The following is a 16,977-nucleotide window of genomic DNA, read 5'->3' as shown; positions in this document are numbered from 1 at the left end:
TTAGTTTTTTAATTAATGGAAATTTTATTTATATTAAAGAGAAAAATATATAAACTTTGGATAAATAGATGCTAGTGGATCTCATTAATTTACAATCCACCATTCTTCTTCACTATCTTCCGACACTGCTGTCACGATCCTCTTCTTTTCCTTCCCTGCTGTCCATTTCCTCCTGCATGCTCTTCCGGTCCTCCTCTTCCTTCATCCTCTCCATTTCCTTTCTCTCTCTTACTATTCCACTTCCTTTTCCTTCTCCTTCTAACTTCTCTCTTCTACCTTCTCTTAACTTTTCTTCAGATCTCTTCCTCTTTTCCACTTCCGGCTCTATCAGCGTCCTTTCTTCTTAATCTCCATTATCTCTCACTTTCTACCTGCTCTCTAACCTTTTTCCAATCTTCCAAAACATTTGTCAGCTGGATCGCTATCGACCCTGCACGTGTCGATCATATCGGTGGCGCCCTCTTTCCACTTCCTCTCCTGTATCCACCTTCCTTCGCCGTCTCCATCTGAACCGCTCGAACCACTCTCTACTAGCCGCAACCTCCGTGGCGCCCTCTCCATCTACCCTTTCTCTCACCTAAGCCTCTCCGTACTGTCCAGCGCCCTCTCTCTCATCTCCTCTGCCACGTCACGTCTCCTCGTCCTTTCTTCCCGTTGCTCCGTATTATTCCACCTTCCATAAAATCCTTTCTACTTCGTTCTCATGCTCACCATTACCTCACTCAACTCCTCCTGTATTCCTCTATCCGTCTCTTATTTCCTTCTCCTCTATCTCACCCAACAAACCACCTTTTTCACATCCCAACACGGAGCACTACTTTCCGCCTGTCACTACCTCAGCGGCCATCTCTATTCCTCCTAATACATATGTATATGTATATGTCATCTTACTATAGAAAATAACATTTTTATAATTCGCATTTTGTCTGCTGAAAATAATTATCTTCAGGTCTTGTTCTCCCAATTATAACAAGTAGTAGTACCTTCTCCACGCACCGTGGCGCCACAATCTTTAGAGTGATTTTTTCTTTCCCTAGCCCATGCCTTTATGCTTCATAACGTTTTTTGTGCTCGAAGGAGTCACATCATAGAGTGATTGTAGAAGAAAAGAGAGAGATAAAAGAAGAAATTAAGAAGAAAATTATGAGCACGGTGAAGAGAAAAGTGAGTGAGGATCTAGACGAGATGAATAAGCAGATGAGAATTCTGCATAAAAAACTGAGGAGACTCACGAAGGCGACGGACGAAGAGGTTATCGAACATGCGCCCGCCATTGTTGCCGACGAGGCACAAGACCAGGCGGAAAATAAAGAAAATGGTAAGTAAATAAAGGTGCTCGTAAGCGTCTTAGCAATGAGCCCTCATGAGAGGGGGGACATATCGCACATTGCTCGGCGATGGGCCTTCACTAGAGGAAGGACATATCGCAGTTCACGGCGATGAGCCTTCACTAGAGGAAGGACATATCGCACATTAGTAAAAATCTCGCGACGATGAGCCTTCACTCGAGGGAGGACATATCGTATGTATTGCGAGTCAGCTGTTTGTTTTTTGTGTTGCTACGCAGCTGCCCCGAGCGATCTCGTAGAGGACCTTGGGGAAGAGGACGCGAGCGAGGAGGAGAGGTCAAATTCGTCCACGTCAGTTGGAGAATCAGACACGGAAGAGGAGGATAGGGCGAAGAAGAAGAAGAAGGAGGCAGAGGTCGAGATAATAAGCCTCAGCGATGAGACTAGAGAAAGGTTATGTCTAAAAGCAGAACCATCTCACAAGTAACACTACTCAAGTGCCATTCGCCGATATTCTTGAAACTTTGCACACACGTAGTACATCGAAAAACATTAAACACGTGTTTTTTTGTTTTGGCTAACAAGGCGTTTTAAGGTCGGGTATAGTACCACTATCTTGCCTTCACTGGTCGGGTATAGTACCACTATCTTGCCTTCACTGGCTGGGTAGACCTTCCCATTGTCTGCGTGTTTTTGAGATCGCTAATGACGATTTTGACATTAGTTTAACGAGATTCAGAATGGCAAATACAAAATGGTGGACAAAATCGCAGAAGTTTCAAAAACTTTATTTAACGCCACTTGCGAAGTTTATTAGATACATGATTACGATTTTGGCAACAGTTATATCAATCTAGAGGTGGCGGATGAAAAATTCAATATGACGCATCCATATGGCGGAAACTGAAGGTAATGGGAAGGTCTACCGAGCCAGTGAAGGCAAGATAGTGGTACTATACCCGACCAGTGAAGGCAAGATAGTGGTACTATACCCGACCAGTGAAGGCAAGATAGTGGTACTATACCCGACCTTAAAACGCCTTGTTAGCCAAAATAAAAAAACACGTGTTTAATGTTTTTCGATGTACTACGTGTGTGCAAAGTTTCAAGAATATCGGCGAATGGCACTTGAGTAGTGTTACTTGTCAGTCGACATCGTTTTGCATCCAGTACTGGTGACAGAATGGAAAAACTGGATGCGTAAAGGTCTATACGAAGGAGACGAAGAAGACTATAAAAAACGGGAGGAAGAAGAGAAAAAATTACGGGAGGAAATAATGAAGAAATTTCCTAGAAAAGAGACCTTGCACGTAGAAGCCCCTAAGCTCAATCCAGAAATTCTGGCTTATATGTCAGGAGTAGCAAAGAGCAGAGACCAGCATTTTGTGTCCTCGCAAAACGCATTAGGCTCGGCAATGGTAGCTATAGCAAAAGGTATCTCGCTAATCTTAGAACTGGAGGAAGGGGACATTTCGAGTACCCTCTTAGAAAATTTGGGTAATGCAGGAAAACTCTTGGCCGGTCTGCATTATCAGCAATCAATAATGAGAAGAGCTTTTATTCTACCGGGCATCGATGAGAAATACAGAGAGTTACTAAAGAAATCGGACATTACAGATGATCTGTTTGGCAATGAATTGTTTAAACGACTCAAGCATACAAAATCACTGGGTAAGATAGTGGAAGATCTCGCTCCTCACCAGCAAGCCAAGAAGCCTCTGAAGATGTCAAACTGGAAACAGGAAAAGCTTGCCGATGAAGTCCAAGGGCCACTCACAGCAGGCGTGGAAAGGAGGCCCTCAAAGATCTCTGCGGTTCAAAGAACGCCAGAAAAACTCGCAGTGGAACAGGAAAGCATCCACAAGACCGACGAGATCAGACCATCGCAAACACTAGAGGTGAGAAGAGTGGCTGGTCGTTTAAAATATTTCGTTAAGGAATGGAAATCGATTACTAGTAATAAGTTCATTCTTAATTCTATAAAAGGATACAAGATTCGTTTTACGTCTCAGCCGGTTCAAGCGCAAGTTCCGACGGCACCATTACTGCGTGACTCTCAGTCTCTAGAAGACCTTAGAAGGTCGATAAATAAACTGTTAGAATTAGCGACCATTAGACCCTGTGTCTCAGAAAACCCACAGTTCGTATCATTTTATTTTTTAATTCCGAAAGCAGATGGATCCTTCAGATTCGTGTTAAATTTAAAGAAGCTTAATGAATATATTCAAACAAGACACTTTAAATTAGAAGACGGTCGTACAGCAGCAAAATTAATCTCCAAAGACGATTTTTTAGCAAAATTAGACTTAGAGAACGCGTATTTCCTAATACCGATAGATGAAAGCTCGTCAAAATATTTAAGATTTATTTTCCGGGACCAATATTTTGAATTTTTATGCCTGCTCTTTGGTCTTAACGTAGCCCCATATATATTCACGAAAGTCTTGAAGCCAGTCGTGAATTATCTGCGGAAAGGAGGTTTTTCTTCGGTTATATACTTAGACGATTTACTACTCATTTCATCATCTAGACAGGAGTGTGTTAGTAATGTGAAGACATCGATTGATCTCTTGGAAAGTTTAGGATTCATTATTAATTACAACAAGAGTAGTGTGGAGCCCAGGCAAAGGACAGAGTTCTTAGGAATAATGTACGACTCTAGAAAAATGGAGTTGGAATTACCAGAGGATAAAAGACAAAGAATACTCAGGTATTTGGAAGAAATTAGTCCAGGGAAAGTAATCTCGCTTAGACAATGGTCAAGTTTTGTGGGCTCAATTAACGCAGCTTGTCCAGCAATAAAATATGGCCGGTTGTATATGAAAGGTTTTGAACGCATTAGGTATTTAGAATTATTAGAAAATGAAGATAATTATGACGCAAAAATTAGTATTCCAGAGAGCCTCAGATCGGATTTTGAATGGTGGAAGAATAATATTCCAAAATCCTCGAATCCTATTAGGCAGGGAAATTATAAACACGAAATTTTTTCCGACGCGTCCACGGGATGGGGCGCATTCTGTGAAGGAAAAAGGGCTCGAGGTTTTTGGACTGAAAAAGAACAAAAGTTCCATATTAATCGTTTAGAATTAAAAGCAGCATTGTTCGCGCTAAAGAGTTTTGCTAGGGATATCAATAGTTGCGAAATCCTTCTGCGTATGGATAACACCACGGCGATAGCTTATGTTAATAAAATGGGAGGAGTACAGCATCCCAATCTACATAGGATTGCGAAAGAAATTTGGCAGTGGTGCGAGGCGAGAGACATCTGGTTGGTGGCCTCGTACATAAAATCCGAGGACAATGTGGAGGCTGATCGAGAATCGCGGATAAAAAACATATGGGAATTAGCAGACTATGTGTTTCGTCAGGCGGTAGAAGCGTTCGTAATATGTTGTAAAATAATAATATATATTTTTTGTCATTCGATCGCTTTTCTACTTAAAAACTTTTAAAAATTGCGAAATTTAATTACGCTTATATTATTGTTTTTGATACAATCGAATATACTACACTAGTTACATTGTACATATATTGGGTTTAATCGAAGAAAATATACTATATAGCTTTATAGCTTGATCATATAAATCATTATAATCAATCTTGAAATAGTTTCATCAAGTAAGAGTTTTATCAAGTAAGAGAAAACTCAAAATTTATCGAGATACATGGAGGAACATCAATTCGATTAGTGGTATTTAAATCATTGAAGATTACATGAAACATTGGACATAGTTGAGAATCGTATGAAAGTCGATCGAGAATAAGTATCTACAAGAAGAGAAAATTTTTATGTTACAAACATTACAAACGTTATGTGTTTTACTAAAAGTGTTAATGCTAACGAAAATGACCATAATGTTTTCGTCAGAAAATCTAAGGATTCTGAAGGATCTTTGAAGCTTCGGTCCAAGAAGTTATACGAAGAAAAGTATTTTCGTATACTCTAATTTATATACTTTACGCAAATAAAAAATTTTATTCATGAAGAAAATTGAATGTTATATATTGCAGATAATACCCTATTTATGTAATTAAAACTGTATATACGTAACTGTATAATACGTAAAACTATAAGAGAGCTTTAATTTTAAAAAATGTATATAAAGTTTATTAATTTTACACGTCACACATTCAAAAATCAATGTTATGTAGTCAAATTAAAACTTAAAATTAAATTTAATTTAGACGATATATTAAAATTTTTAAACAATATATATTATTATAATATAATTGTTAGATTTAAAAGAAAGAATTTTAAAAATTAATGATTTTGTTGATTTCATTTTATTTTTTGTTACTTAATAAGTTTGACACATTTACATAAATTGTTTGTAATTTCTAAAACATTTTTATTTCTCTAGATATGTTTAAATTTACTAATTTATGTTTCAAACTTGCAGAGTAATTTATTTTTGATTTAACGGAATTTATATAGAAAATCAGAATTTTTGAGTTAAAATAATTGGCATGCTCAACGGCTACTAAACATCAAAGTGAAAGATTGGTGCAGTTGAACTTCGAATTGGGGACAATTAATCAATCTATCAATAATATGCGCAATAAGCTGTCACTTTTGCTATATATCAGAATTTATATACACTATTTATCACTTAATATATATATATATATATATATATATATATATGTGTTATATATGTATGTACATATTTTCATCAGACATAAATCAAAAGTTTATAGCATTGTGCTCTCCAGAAAATTTGTTTGCATTAAAAATTATTTCATAACATGTTTTTAAATACAGGAATTTATAAAATTTTTATGATCATGATGAAAATGTTAATAAAAATATACATATCACATATACATATATGTTAAAATATATGTTAAAATATGAACATTATTGAAATTTTCAGTGATAACACATTATTGAAATTTTCAGTGATAAACGCACTCGTGAAAAAGAAAGTCAAGATAAGATAAAGTTACTTATTAAAAGAAATTAATTAATTTTAATTTGAAACTAATATAAAAACTGAATTATGCAACAAAATTCCTTCAACAATCAAAAAAAGACAAGCTCCTATGATTTATTTACTACGAGAAATAGTTGTAAATTGTTATTAGCTTTTATTAATAACTCATTCTTGCAAGACATTTTCCTTAACAAAAGAAAAAATGATATTCAAGAAGATATCTCGATCAAAAACACAATAAAATTATATTTTTTTTAATGTGGTTTGTATAATTAATACATTTAAAACATTACAGTACTACAAGTAAATTAATATATGCAAAAACATTTTTTTAAATAAAAAATGTCTTACTTGTTTAAAGTTTTAAATAAACATGCAATGCCATAATGAGATAAGTTGGAATCGTTTTTCAAGAAGTCATTTGATTCTTCTCTGAGATAACATCTATGCAACTAGCAAATTTAAGGAGTACGGAATTCTTTACCACTTTTTAATAAAGCATTGGACTTGGCCTAATTAAAAAGCGTTTGTCATTTCGTGCTATAATACTGAATTAATATGATAATATATAAAACTTTAATCTCTAAAATGATATACTTTTTATTTATCATTCGGTAAATTCTTTAAAGCTAATTTACGAATCGCAAGTTATATCTTTCTCTTACATATTAAGATTTCTCTTTGTGACAGATCACGATGCATCTGCATTCGAGCAGTCATACAACTTCTAGTAAATATATAGTTTATTACGTATCTTTGAAAAATAAATTATGACAGACAATGATCAATTCACATACAGATATATATATATATATATGTATATATATATATATATATATATATATATATATAAACGCATAATACAGACAGTATAATTTCAAATATCTCATAGATGTAAAACTCATCGTTTCTTCTTAACATATATATATACAAACAATTAATTAATTGCCGGTTATATAATATTCATTGAGGCGTCGGATTCAGTATTGCGTTTTCTGTGTCGCTTCTTAGAGCTATAATATTGTTCAGACAAAGTTTAAAATTTGGTCTGGCATTTGCTACACCCCAGCATCGCTGCATCAACTGATATAATGAGGATGGACAATCGAGAGGCATCTGCAACTTGCCTCCCTCGCGTACGTAACTTATCACTTCGAGATTAGATTTTGTAGAGTAAGGTTGCTCACCCAATGATGTAATTTCCCACATTAGTACTCCGAATGACCAAACATCGCTCTGAGAAGTAAATATTCCGTTCACTAGGGATTCCGGTGCCATCCAGCGAACAGGAAGCAGACCTTCTCCTTCCTAAAATACAATTTTAACAAAGTTAAATCTTCTATTCTAATTATCCATTTTTGCAATAAATATTCTTAAGCAAAATACGTTTACTGATATTTTGCATTATACATTATACATATATATTGGGGAAATATATATGAAAATATATGCATATTGCTTCATTTTTCTTAAATTCTATTTGACTTAAAGATATAATATAATAATATAAAGACGCTACAATAGAAAAACACGTTGAAAAAGTTTCATCTTTTTTAATTAATTATATCTACCTTGCGGTAATAATCATTTCTGTAAATATCTCTAGCAAGTCCGAAATCACCGATTTTGACGATAAGATTCTCACGATCTCTCGCAGACACTAAACAATTTCGGCACGCGAGATCTCTATGCACAAAGCGCAGCTCTTCCAAATAACAACAGCCTCGCGCAACATCTTCGCACATAGCGAGCAAGTCTTGTAGACGCAGAGCGTGTAAATCAGAAGGTTGTAATAATATTCGACACTCTCTCAAATATTTTTGCAGATCAGTTTCCATTAATTCCAACACGAGTAATGGAGAATCCTCGTCTAAGCAGACAGCTAGTAATCTTAACACATGTTCGTGTCTAAAGCGACTCATAAGCTTAGCCTCTTGCAAGAATTTCTTTTTTTCTTCCACGGAAGCACACTTTTCTAACATTTTTATGGCAACGGATGTCTCTGATCCCGGTTCTTCTAAATCCTTGACATTTCCTTGATACACCTGCGAAATATTGAAAATTAATGTAACTTTTATTAAACAAGAAAAGATAATTTAATTTTATATAACATTATACATATATATTTTGATTTATTTTCAATAATTCAACGAAAAAAAATTAAGTGCATATGTATGGCTCATAAAAATTAATGTATTACTATTTCTTTTAAAAAGTTGATTTATATATCCGAAAAAATTGTATTCTCATCTTAAGTATATGTTTATAATATCTTTCACTAAAATAGGCGCCAAAAGGATCCTCTTAATTTAGGAGGAAAATTCTCTAAAGAGATATTCTTAACATGCAAGAATATATACTTAATGAGATGTTTTTCTATCCGTGTATTATTAAAATTATTAATCGATATAACAAAAAACAGTCTTACAAATGGACATTTGTTACTTATTACATGTATATTTAAATGTTACACACAAAATTAAATATTTTTTATGTATTTGACATAGTTAAATACACATTTTTGCTTATTATGTTATTATTTTTAATATTAATTGTAAACTTATAAATTTAAATAATATTTTATTAATTTTTATCTTAAATTTATTATTAATTTATTATATTTATTTATTGCGGCGCTGAAGTTGCAAAAAAATAAGAATATATTCTCAATTTAAAAAATGGAAATCTTATTCATTAAGAATATCTATTAAGAGGACTTATTAATGCATTTCAAGAAAACAATTTTTTCGGTGTAAGATTTACTAAGAAATGTGTATCTCTCATTTCTACATCTAAACATTAATGACTAAAAATATGACGTTACGAAAAGTTTACCATTCCGAATGCGCCGCTGCCAAGGAGTTTCGTTAGTGTGATTTGCTCACGTTTGATTTTAGTCAGCATAAATTTATTTGGATTATATTGCAACGCAGGACTGTATAGCGCATTGAGCTGAACGTTTCCGATAAGTACATCATGTAGAATCCTAGTCAAAACTTGCTCGTTATCTTCTTTGCGTTGTCGGTATACTATTATAAAGTTATAATATATTAAAATAATATTATGCATTGCAAATTTTAAATTTTGCTCTTTTAACAAGTAAGTTAACTTTTTTTTAGAAATTCTCTGTACTTACTACATTAATCATAATTTGTAATTAAAAAAATGTGTATCAAATACTTACAACAATAAATAAAGTAGCAGATGCAGATTACAATAACGATAGCAACAAGGCTTAACATCAATGTTAGATTATATTGCGTAGCTCGAATTATCGAATCTTCACCTTTGTTACATAAAAATATAGTTTTAATTTTCTTATCTTATTTGAATATTTCTACTTATAATTTTATCATTAAAAATATTTAATTCTTAAAATTCTGTAATACATTTATATGCATGTCAAATAAACGGATCATATTAAAATATCTACATATTATAATATTTGCTTACCAAGTGTTTTAAAAATAAATCTTTCATCAGATGGCCATGTAAAGTTCTCGTACTCAGGATATATCAGTATCAAACGAAACTTGTATAAAGTTGCCGGTAGCAAGTTTTCTATATAATAAATTACTGTCTCATTACTCGTCTCAAACTTATCTGCGAATTGCCACTTTTGCATCGCATCATTTTTGTATTCCAGTATATAATGTATCGTCAGATTAACGCTAGGAATCCACGAAATATTCATATTGTTTATGCTAACTCCGCTCAAAGTTATACTGTTCGGTTCCGAGTACGTGTACACGGTTTTGCTCAAACTGTCATTATAGAGATTGGTGTAATTGCCTGGATATACTCGTACATATACTAAGTATTTCTGTTCTGGCAGCAACGATTGGATTATTGTAAAAAATTTGTTGTCTACTTTATTATTAATAAATGGTTTTTCTATCGGTTGCGTGCTGTTCACCGAGTTAATTGTTTCCCAATATACTCTATAAGTTACTGTCGTACAATTCAGTTTCGTGGGTAGCATCCAATAAACTGCCGCTGTAGTGGGCGTCAAAACCAGAACCGTTACATTTTCCGGTGCATTCAGTTTGCCCACGTTAGTTTTCAGTACTTCTTCCGAGCTGAATTGTAGGTCTATCGACAATTGATCAGAGTAAAAATTGCTCACAGCTAGCTTCAGCTTATATTTTGTAAACGGTGTTAAATTCTGAATTTTATAATGTCGCTCGTATGTCTGCATATAGAATTCATCGAACTTGTTATTAAGGTTATTATTCAAACAGCTTACGTAGATAATATATTTAGTAGTTGGTACATTATTTTTGCATTTGTGCTTGCGAGTCGATTCTGTCGTATTAAATTTCAAAACAATACTGTTTGCTGTTATTTTTATTATTGTAATATTATAAATTTGTTCATCAGGTATAAGGCATTCCTTCCGAGGATATGGTTGTAAGGATTTACTCATAGGTATTAAGGGGAAAAAGTAATCTCTGGTTTTTATTATTTGCACATGTTTAGATGCGTTTTTTTCACTGTCGAGAAGTGCATACTTCTTTTTTAAAATATAAAGATCAGTATCTGATGATGCATTTTCTTTAATTACATAAATGTTTGTATTATCAATTATAAAATATGGCGCAAACCTCGTGCCAATTTCAGCAATTGAAATTGAATTGCATTTATTTATTTTAATGTTCGCCACAATTAATTCATGTTTATCTATCCAGTATACTAGCTGCTCCTCTGCATTTATAGTGTCAATCTTCATATTTAAAAATTCATAATAGATTGCCATTTTGGATGGACAAATATCAGGTTTTAAAAAAATTTGCACCATTTTTCCGTTAAGATCCGATTTCGTTTTTACAAACTGTTTATCATATGACTCTGCAAGTAACATTTCTGTGAAGTATAAAAATCTGGAAAATATATATATTATTATATATGTGTATTATATATATATATATATATATATATATATATATATATAAAACACAATTTTAAACGTGAAGTTAAAAAAATAATAAACTTAAGTTCTCACAATTTTATGATAATTAATGATTTTATGATTCTTTATTATTACAAAATCATAGTATATTACTGCAAAATTAGAAAATAATATAAATTCTTAACTGAAAGACACAAAAGTGTTTATTTTTTCAAGTGAATAAAAGTTAACGTACCCCATAGACGGCTGTATAGTTAATGAAATAATAAAATCTCTTTTCAAAATCTTATCATATTTGACTATGCCATTGTGCCACATTGTTAAGTCCAGTTTTAAAATTGACTCGTAATTTTCCGTCCAATATAGATTTCTTCCTATCCAATCGATGCAGAGATTGTGTACATTTTTTTCTAAACTAGTTATTTTTGTAATATTATTTTTAATCATATCCCCTATCATTAAATTTTCTATATACACATGCTCATCGTTAGGAATCGACTGGATCCAATAAATTTTATGTTCTGCTACAGAATAAGCCACTTCTATTTCAGTAACATTGCTATTAAATGTAAAGAGATTGGCGTAGGTTCTTGAATCCAGATCCCATATTGCAATAGTACTATTCAAAATAATCAATAATTGAGGTATCGGATTTTCGTGCGTCGTTGTTGCGTTCATTGAATCTGTATAAGGACCAGCACCAGCTATAGTATGCGCTCGTACTCGAAAATAGTACGTTGTATTAGGTTTTAGATTATACTCTGTGCACTCCATTGTAGTTAAAATAGTTTTGTCGTCACAAATTTGAATCTTTTCGTAGTTTTCGATGAACCAACATTGCACTGAATATCCTTGTATCACTTCGTTTGCAAATTCAGGTTGGTTCCATCTGTAAGACAAATTTTAGCTATTTCATATTTAATAATTTTTTAGCAAAATTAATATTTTTATTGAATATGTGTCTATGTTAAGTTTGAGAGAAAAAAAGGATATAGACCGAAAACTTATATTCTTCACCTGAATGTCACAGAAATGTTGATTTTTTCATTTAGAAATCCATTGAACTCTACGAATGCTCTTGGCTCGCTCGGAATTTTTCCTAGAGATATTAAGATGGTACATATTAGTATAAGTTGATTATCTCGGTATACATATAAAAAGAAATAATTTAACGTAAAAATAAAGAAAAAAAAGAAAAAAATAAACATATATTACAAAATTAACATATCAAGTTTTTAAAACAATGAAATAACATAAAACCCTTGTGTATTGTGTTTTAAGACTTATGTTAGAAGAGTAATTGCTAAGTTATAATCAAAAAAGCTTCCAATATAGTGGTAAACACTTTTCTAAAATTTCCTATTGATTCACAAATAAGAAGTATATTATTTGCGACTGATTTAATACAAACAAGAAAAATAATGAAATTGATGGTGTTATCTAATTCTTGCTTTATTTTACATACAGTGTATACATTTTTTTATCTCTTTTCGACAGAATGAATTTTATATTATGTTTGCTATTAGAAAATAGTTTGATATTTTTTTAAATTTAATTTTTACTCTCTCTTGAATTTATATTATATACTTACAACTTGTAAATTTTTTGTTAATTTTTTATTAACGTTCTATATATTTATTGCATCTTACCAATAGATTCTGGGTTCATGAACATATTTGCAAATGTAACCTCATCGACTTCATCGACTTCATTTCTTATAGTCACGCTATCAAAATAATTCTGATCCGGCTGGAAATTTTGTAAAATGAGATGATTGTTGTTTTCGGGCACTGGAATATCCTTAATAAAATATAACATATAAGAAAAATAAGTAAGGCAGCTAGGCCAGAAATTCCACGGTATTTTTAATGATAAATAAAATAGTATATATAGAAATATATATATATATAAATAAAGGCAGTCAAGTTAGAGACACGCTATAGACAAGAAGCTAAAAACAGAATTTTATTATCAGGACGCATTTTACAATTTAATACAAAGATACAAAACCGGTCTGTTACTATGGAACTCGCATTTATATTGATTGACAAATACATTCAAACTGACAAAATTTGGACAAATCCTTTCTCGCCTTCAAACGAAGAATGGGTTTAAAATCTCTCATTACTAACAAAAGCGTTCCATAATGATAAGATGGGAAATGTTATTCTTGCTGTGCCTCTCAGAAAATACACCGATGTTAAAATATTGATGATATTTCGCTCGTCATGGTCGTTTGATATACTTTAATTATTATATTATTTAAGCGTTTGTTTAAGTTAGAATTTGTACTGAGGAAGACTAAGTAAGTCGAAACGTCTACAAGTTAAGAATTTACATGTTATTAATTTTAAGAGCATGATTAAATGAATTTATTATTTTATATTATATCTATTTATTTGCTCGTTAGTTGGCCTTTCACTATATTCCATTATTATTATTTATTGCGTTGCATTATACGAGCCTTTTTGTTTTTTTGATATATAAATAAGATTACCATAAAAAATAACATATATGTCGAAATAACTAAAATGAGCATAAAATTATTTGTTTTAATAATATTAGCTTGATATTTTTAAATATTAAGAATATAAAGGCTCCTTCTATAATAAATATAAATTGAGAATTAAGAAGGCTATAGGAGCCGTACGCGGTTTCCAGTGCGTTGATTCCAACGAAATTTTAATTTTTCGTTGGAATTAAATACTTGTGCACGGGGCACGAATTTTTTACTTGGTATACTGCCAAGATTTTTTCGAAATAATCTCGACTCGAGATTTTTAATTCCGACGATCCCCTTTGACCCCCCGAATGAAATATAAGCGAGAAAAAATATTGGTCCGAAAGTCGCTTAATCGGGAATCGAACCCGAGTCTTTCGCTTGCCGGGCGACTGCTCTTACCTCTAAGCTATTCAGACCCTTCGAAACAATACTTTTGTCATTCGGTTTTTAAATAACTATTTGTAAACGTCTTTTTTCAGCCAACGTAATCTAAATATTAAGAATATAAAGGCTCCTTCTATAATAAATATAAATTGAGAATTAAGAAGGCTTTAGGAGCCGTACGAGGTTTCCGGTGCGTTGATTCCAACGGAATTTTAATTTTTCGTTGGAATTAAATACTTGTGCACGGGGCACGAATTTTTTACTTGGTATACTGCCAAGATTTTTTCGAAATAATCTCGACTCGAGATTTTTAATTCCGACGATCCCCTTTGACCCCCCGAATGAAATATAAGCGAGAAAAAATATTGGTCCGGACTTTCGGATCAAAGGGGATCGTCGGAATTAAAAATCTCGAGTCGAGATTATTTCGAAAAAATCTTGGCAGTATACCAAGTAAAAAATTCGTGCCCCGTGCACAAGTATTTAATTCCAACGAAAAATTAAAATTTCGTTGGAATCAACGTACCGGAAACCGCGTACGGCTCCTATAGCCTTCTTAATTCTCAATTTATATTTGATATTTTTATTTATAATTCCATTCCTTATTTATAATGTGTTAAATATTATGTAATTTCATTTCTAAAATATTTATTTCTATTATTTTTCAACATATTTTCTTACGAAATATCAAACATGATTCTTATATTAAGAAGAAAGTCACGCAGAATAGGCAGAATAAGGATTATTTAATAAAAATTCATAATTGTTTCTTTTCTATAATAAATGATATATCCAAATGTTACTCTCTTCGATTCCTGAAGCGATTTTGCTGATAGTTATAGCTAATGATTTATTTTTTTTGCGATTGTTAGTTAACTTTTTAAAATAAGCGAGTTTACTTTTTAATAATCTGTCAGTTATGACTAAAATTTCAATAATAACGTTTGTATTTCAAAAATAAAAATGTTTAAAATATTTCCTTTTATGTATATGTGTGTGACTATAGAAATTATATAAATTTTTGTACTTAAAATCTTGTCAAAATTCTTTTTGATTATGGTTCTATCTTTTAACGCAAACAAATTCTGGAAAACAGGATACCATAAACTCTCGATTGATATATAAGAACGATATATAAGAATATGTGCATATTCTACATATACGATAACTATTTAAATGGATATCTATATTCATATGGCTATATAAATGGATATACTATGAATATTATATATATACATCTATAAATTTTTACTAGTTAGATTGGAATAGGTTGCTGTTACGTATATTGTTTATTTAACTATTGGCTCTATAAAGTTAATTGATACAATTTGAATTTTATTATACCAATATATAGTCGACATTCCTTTATATGTATATAGCACAAATGTAACTATCCTTGACGCATCAAAATGACGCTGACTCTTTGAATTAATTTAGTTAAATAAAATTAATTTAGTTAAAAAAAATTAATTTACAAGTCTCTCTCTCTCTCTCTCTCTCTTATTATATCATTAAATAATTATAAATGTTTAATAAAATAAATATAAGATTTTTTTACAAATTCATGAAAAATCACATAAAACTCAATTCAAGGGTCATATATATACATATGTATGTATGTATCAAAATAATGAAAAATTAACAGAAAATCTCATTAATATTAATAATTATTATTCTTAAAAATAGCAATAGAAACACAAACATAATACAGTCAAATTTTAATATTTCGTCTTAATTAAGTTTAACTTTGTACAATATTATACATCCATTTATAAACAAAATAAAATTTTCAAACTTTATACATCCTTTCTCATTGCATCATACTTTTCAGTCTTTATAGTTTTATTTTACTATACAGTATGTAATATTATTATATTACACGTTTTAGTTACTCAAATAAACTGGATTATTGCTTTTAAAAACATTCAGTTGCTTTTTAATGAAACGTAGGAAATCTCTTACCTGCGTGAAATTTAAATCTATGGGCACATAGAAAGACACTTTACCTGAGGGTTGTCCGGAACGATATGATTCTTTGTCAAAATCGCGATAGCTGCTTTCACCAGCATTAAACTTTTCAATAAAACGCATAATCTCATCTTAAACATAATAATCTCTTCCTTTGGTGAATGTTTGCGCTCAATTTTTAATCACTAGTATTGTTTTTTTTTATTCTATGGATGATTCAGATTTGATCTAATCGACTCGATACTTTATTATGTACTCGATGAATTCTTTAGAATCTAGTTTGCGAATCGCGTTATTGTCTTCCAATACATTTTAATATATCTTTATATGATCAATCACAATATTCTAGTAAATAGTAATTTTTATAATTTTTTGATGGGAACCAATAACAAAAATAAATACGAAGCGACACGTATTCACTTTACTGTATTGAAGATAATAATATATCTTTGTTGTAATTTCTTTTAATATTTCGTAAAAAGATAATCAATAAAAATATAATCGAACAATTTATAAGCAATCCGAAAGTTATAGAATTATAAATTTTCTGTCACTTTCACCGCTATTCAAGCGTAAAATATTATCCACGTTGATATTTGTCATATTTTTTGTTTCACTTAAATATAAAAAATTATGATTACTTTTTTTATGCATATTGTATACTACGCATGTTTTTAAGATCCATTATATGTGCATATAGTTGTGTGACGTTTATATGACAATATTTGAATCAAATAACGCGCAACGTTGTCTTTTTTCGTGGCAATCACAATCGTAACTGACTTCGCAGACTAGACTGATCATGCTTTATTTGCCGCACTTTGTTTATGATTCATTTCTCTCTGCATGATCGACGATACTCACAATCAGTGTTACTCCAATAGTTAGTTATTCCAACACAGAGAGAATTTTTTCTTAGAATTTACTTTGAAAATCATGGTAATCGTGAGACAATATGGTATGAAAAGAATTTTAAAAATATGCTTG

At 31.4% G+C, this 16,977-nt stretch overlaps 2 protein-coding genes and 1 pseudogene across 4 annotated transcripts in view; 1 reads left to right on the top strand and 2 right to left on the bottom strand.

The window, feature by feature from the left end:
* The window catches only part of LOC145937124 (uncharacterized), a 153,867-nt gene that overhangs the window by 14,530 nt on the left and 122,360 nt on the right, over positions 1-16,977 (bottom strand). The gene's annotated exons all lie outside the window — the stretch shown is intronic.
* On the top strand, positions 376-3,411 carry LOC145937093 (uncharacterized; annotated as a pseudogene). The gene is made up of 4 exons (XR_014425478.1): positions 376-1,318; positions 1,568-1,786; positions 2,439-3,187; positions 3,276-3,411. The product of XR_014425478.1 is annotated as an uncharacterized LOC145937093 (transcript).
* On the bottom strand, positions 6,583-16,873 carry LOC145937100 (proto-oncogene tyrosine-protein kinase ROS-like). Of its 2 annotated transcripts, XM_083039965.1 has the most exons (10): positions 16,029-16,873; positions 12,785-12,935; positions 12,153-12,234; positions 11,371-12,024; positions 10,500-11,106; positions 9,680-10,418; positions 9,411-9,512; positions 9,062-9,255; positions 7,798-8,271; positions 6,583-7,534 (listed from the first exon to the last, which is right to left on the bottom strand). In XM_083039965.1, exons 1-10 carry the CDS (start codon positions 16,128-16,130, stop codon positions 7,190-7,192), a joined length of 3,450 nt encoding a protein of 1,149 aa, XP_082896091.1. In that variant the 5' UTR covers positions 16,131-16,873; the 3' UTR covers positions 6,583-7,189. The 2 variants fall into 2 exon arrangements, with proteins under 2 accessions (XP_082896091.1, XP_082896083.1); XM_083039957.1 differs by having other exon boundaries at positions 9,680-11,106; positions 12,785-12,884; positions 16,029-16,872.

Source organism: Prenolepis imparis, unplaced genomic scaffold (assembly GCF_030444845.1).
Source record: "Prenolepis imparis isolate NDT839.2.m4 unplaced genomic scaffold, iyPreImpa1.0 SCAF_1, whole genome shotgun sequence".
Lineage (NCBI taxonomy): Eukaryota > Metazoa > Arthropoda > Insecta > Hymenoptera > Formicidae > Prenolepis > Prenolepis imparis.
The sequence above is the reverse complement of the archived record's forward strand: the minus strand, read 5'-3'. Positions and strand labels throughout refer to the sequence as shown.

What these genes read in the sequence shown, in the direction of transcription:
- LOC145937100 (XM_083039957.1), bottom strand. Translation starts at nt 16,130, where the DNA reads ATGTTTAAGATGAGATTATGCGTTTTATTGAAAAGTTTAATGCTGGTG. An exon ending in TCGTTCCGGACAACCCTCAG is followed by an intron (nt 12,885 to 16,028) that starts GTAAAGTGTCTT and finishes CAAAATTTCCAG; the next exon opens with CCGGATCAGAATTATTTTGA. An exon ending in GCAGCGGCGCATTCGGAATG is followed by an intron (nt 8,272 to 9,061) that starts GTAAACTTTTCG and finishes AATATTTCGCAG; the next exon opens with GTGTATCAAGGAAATGTCAA.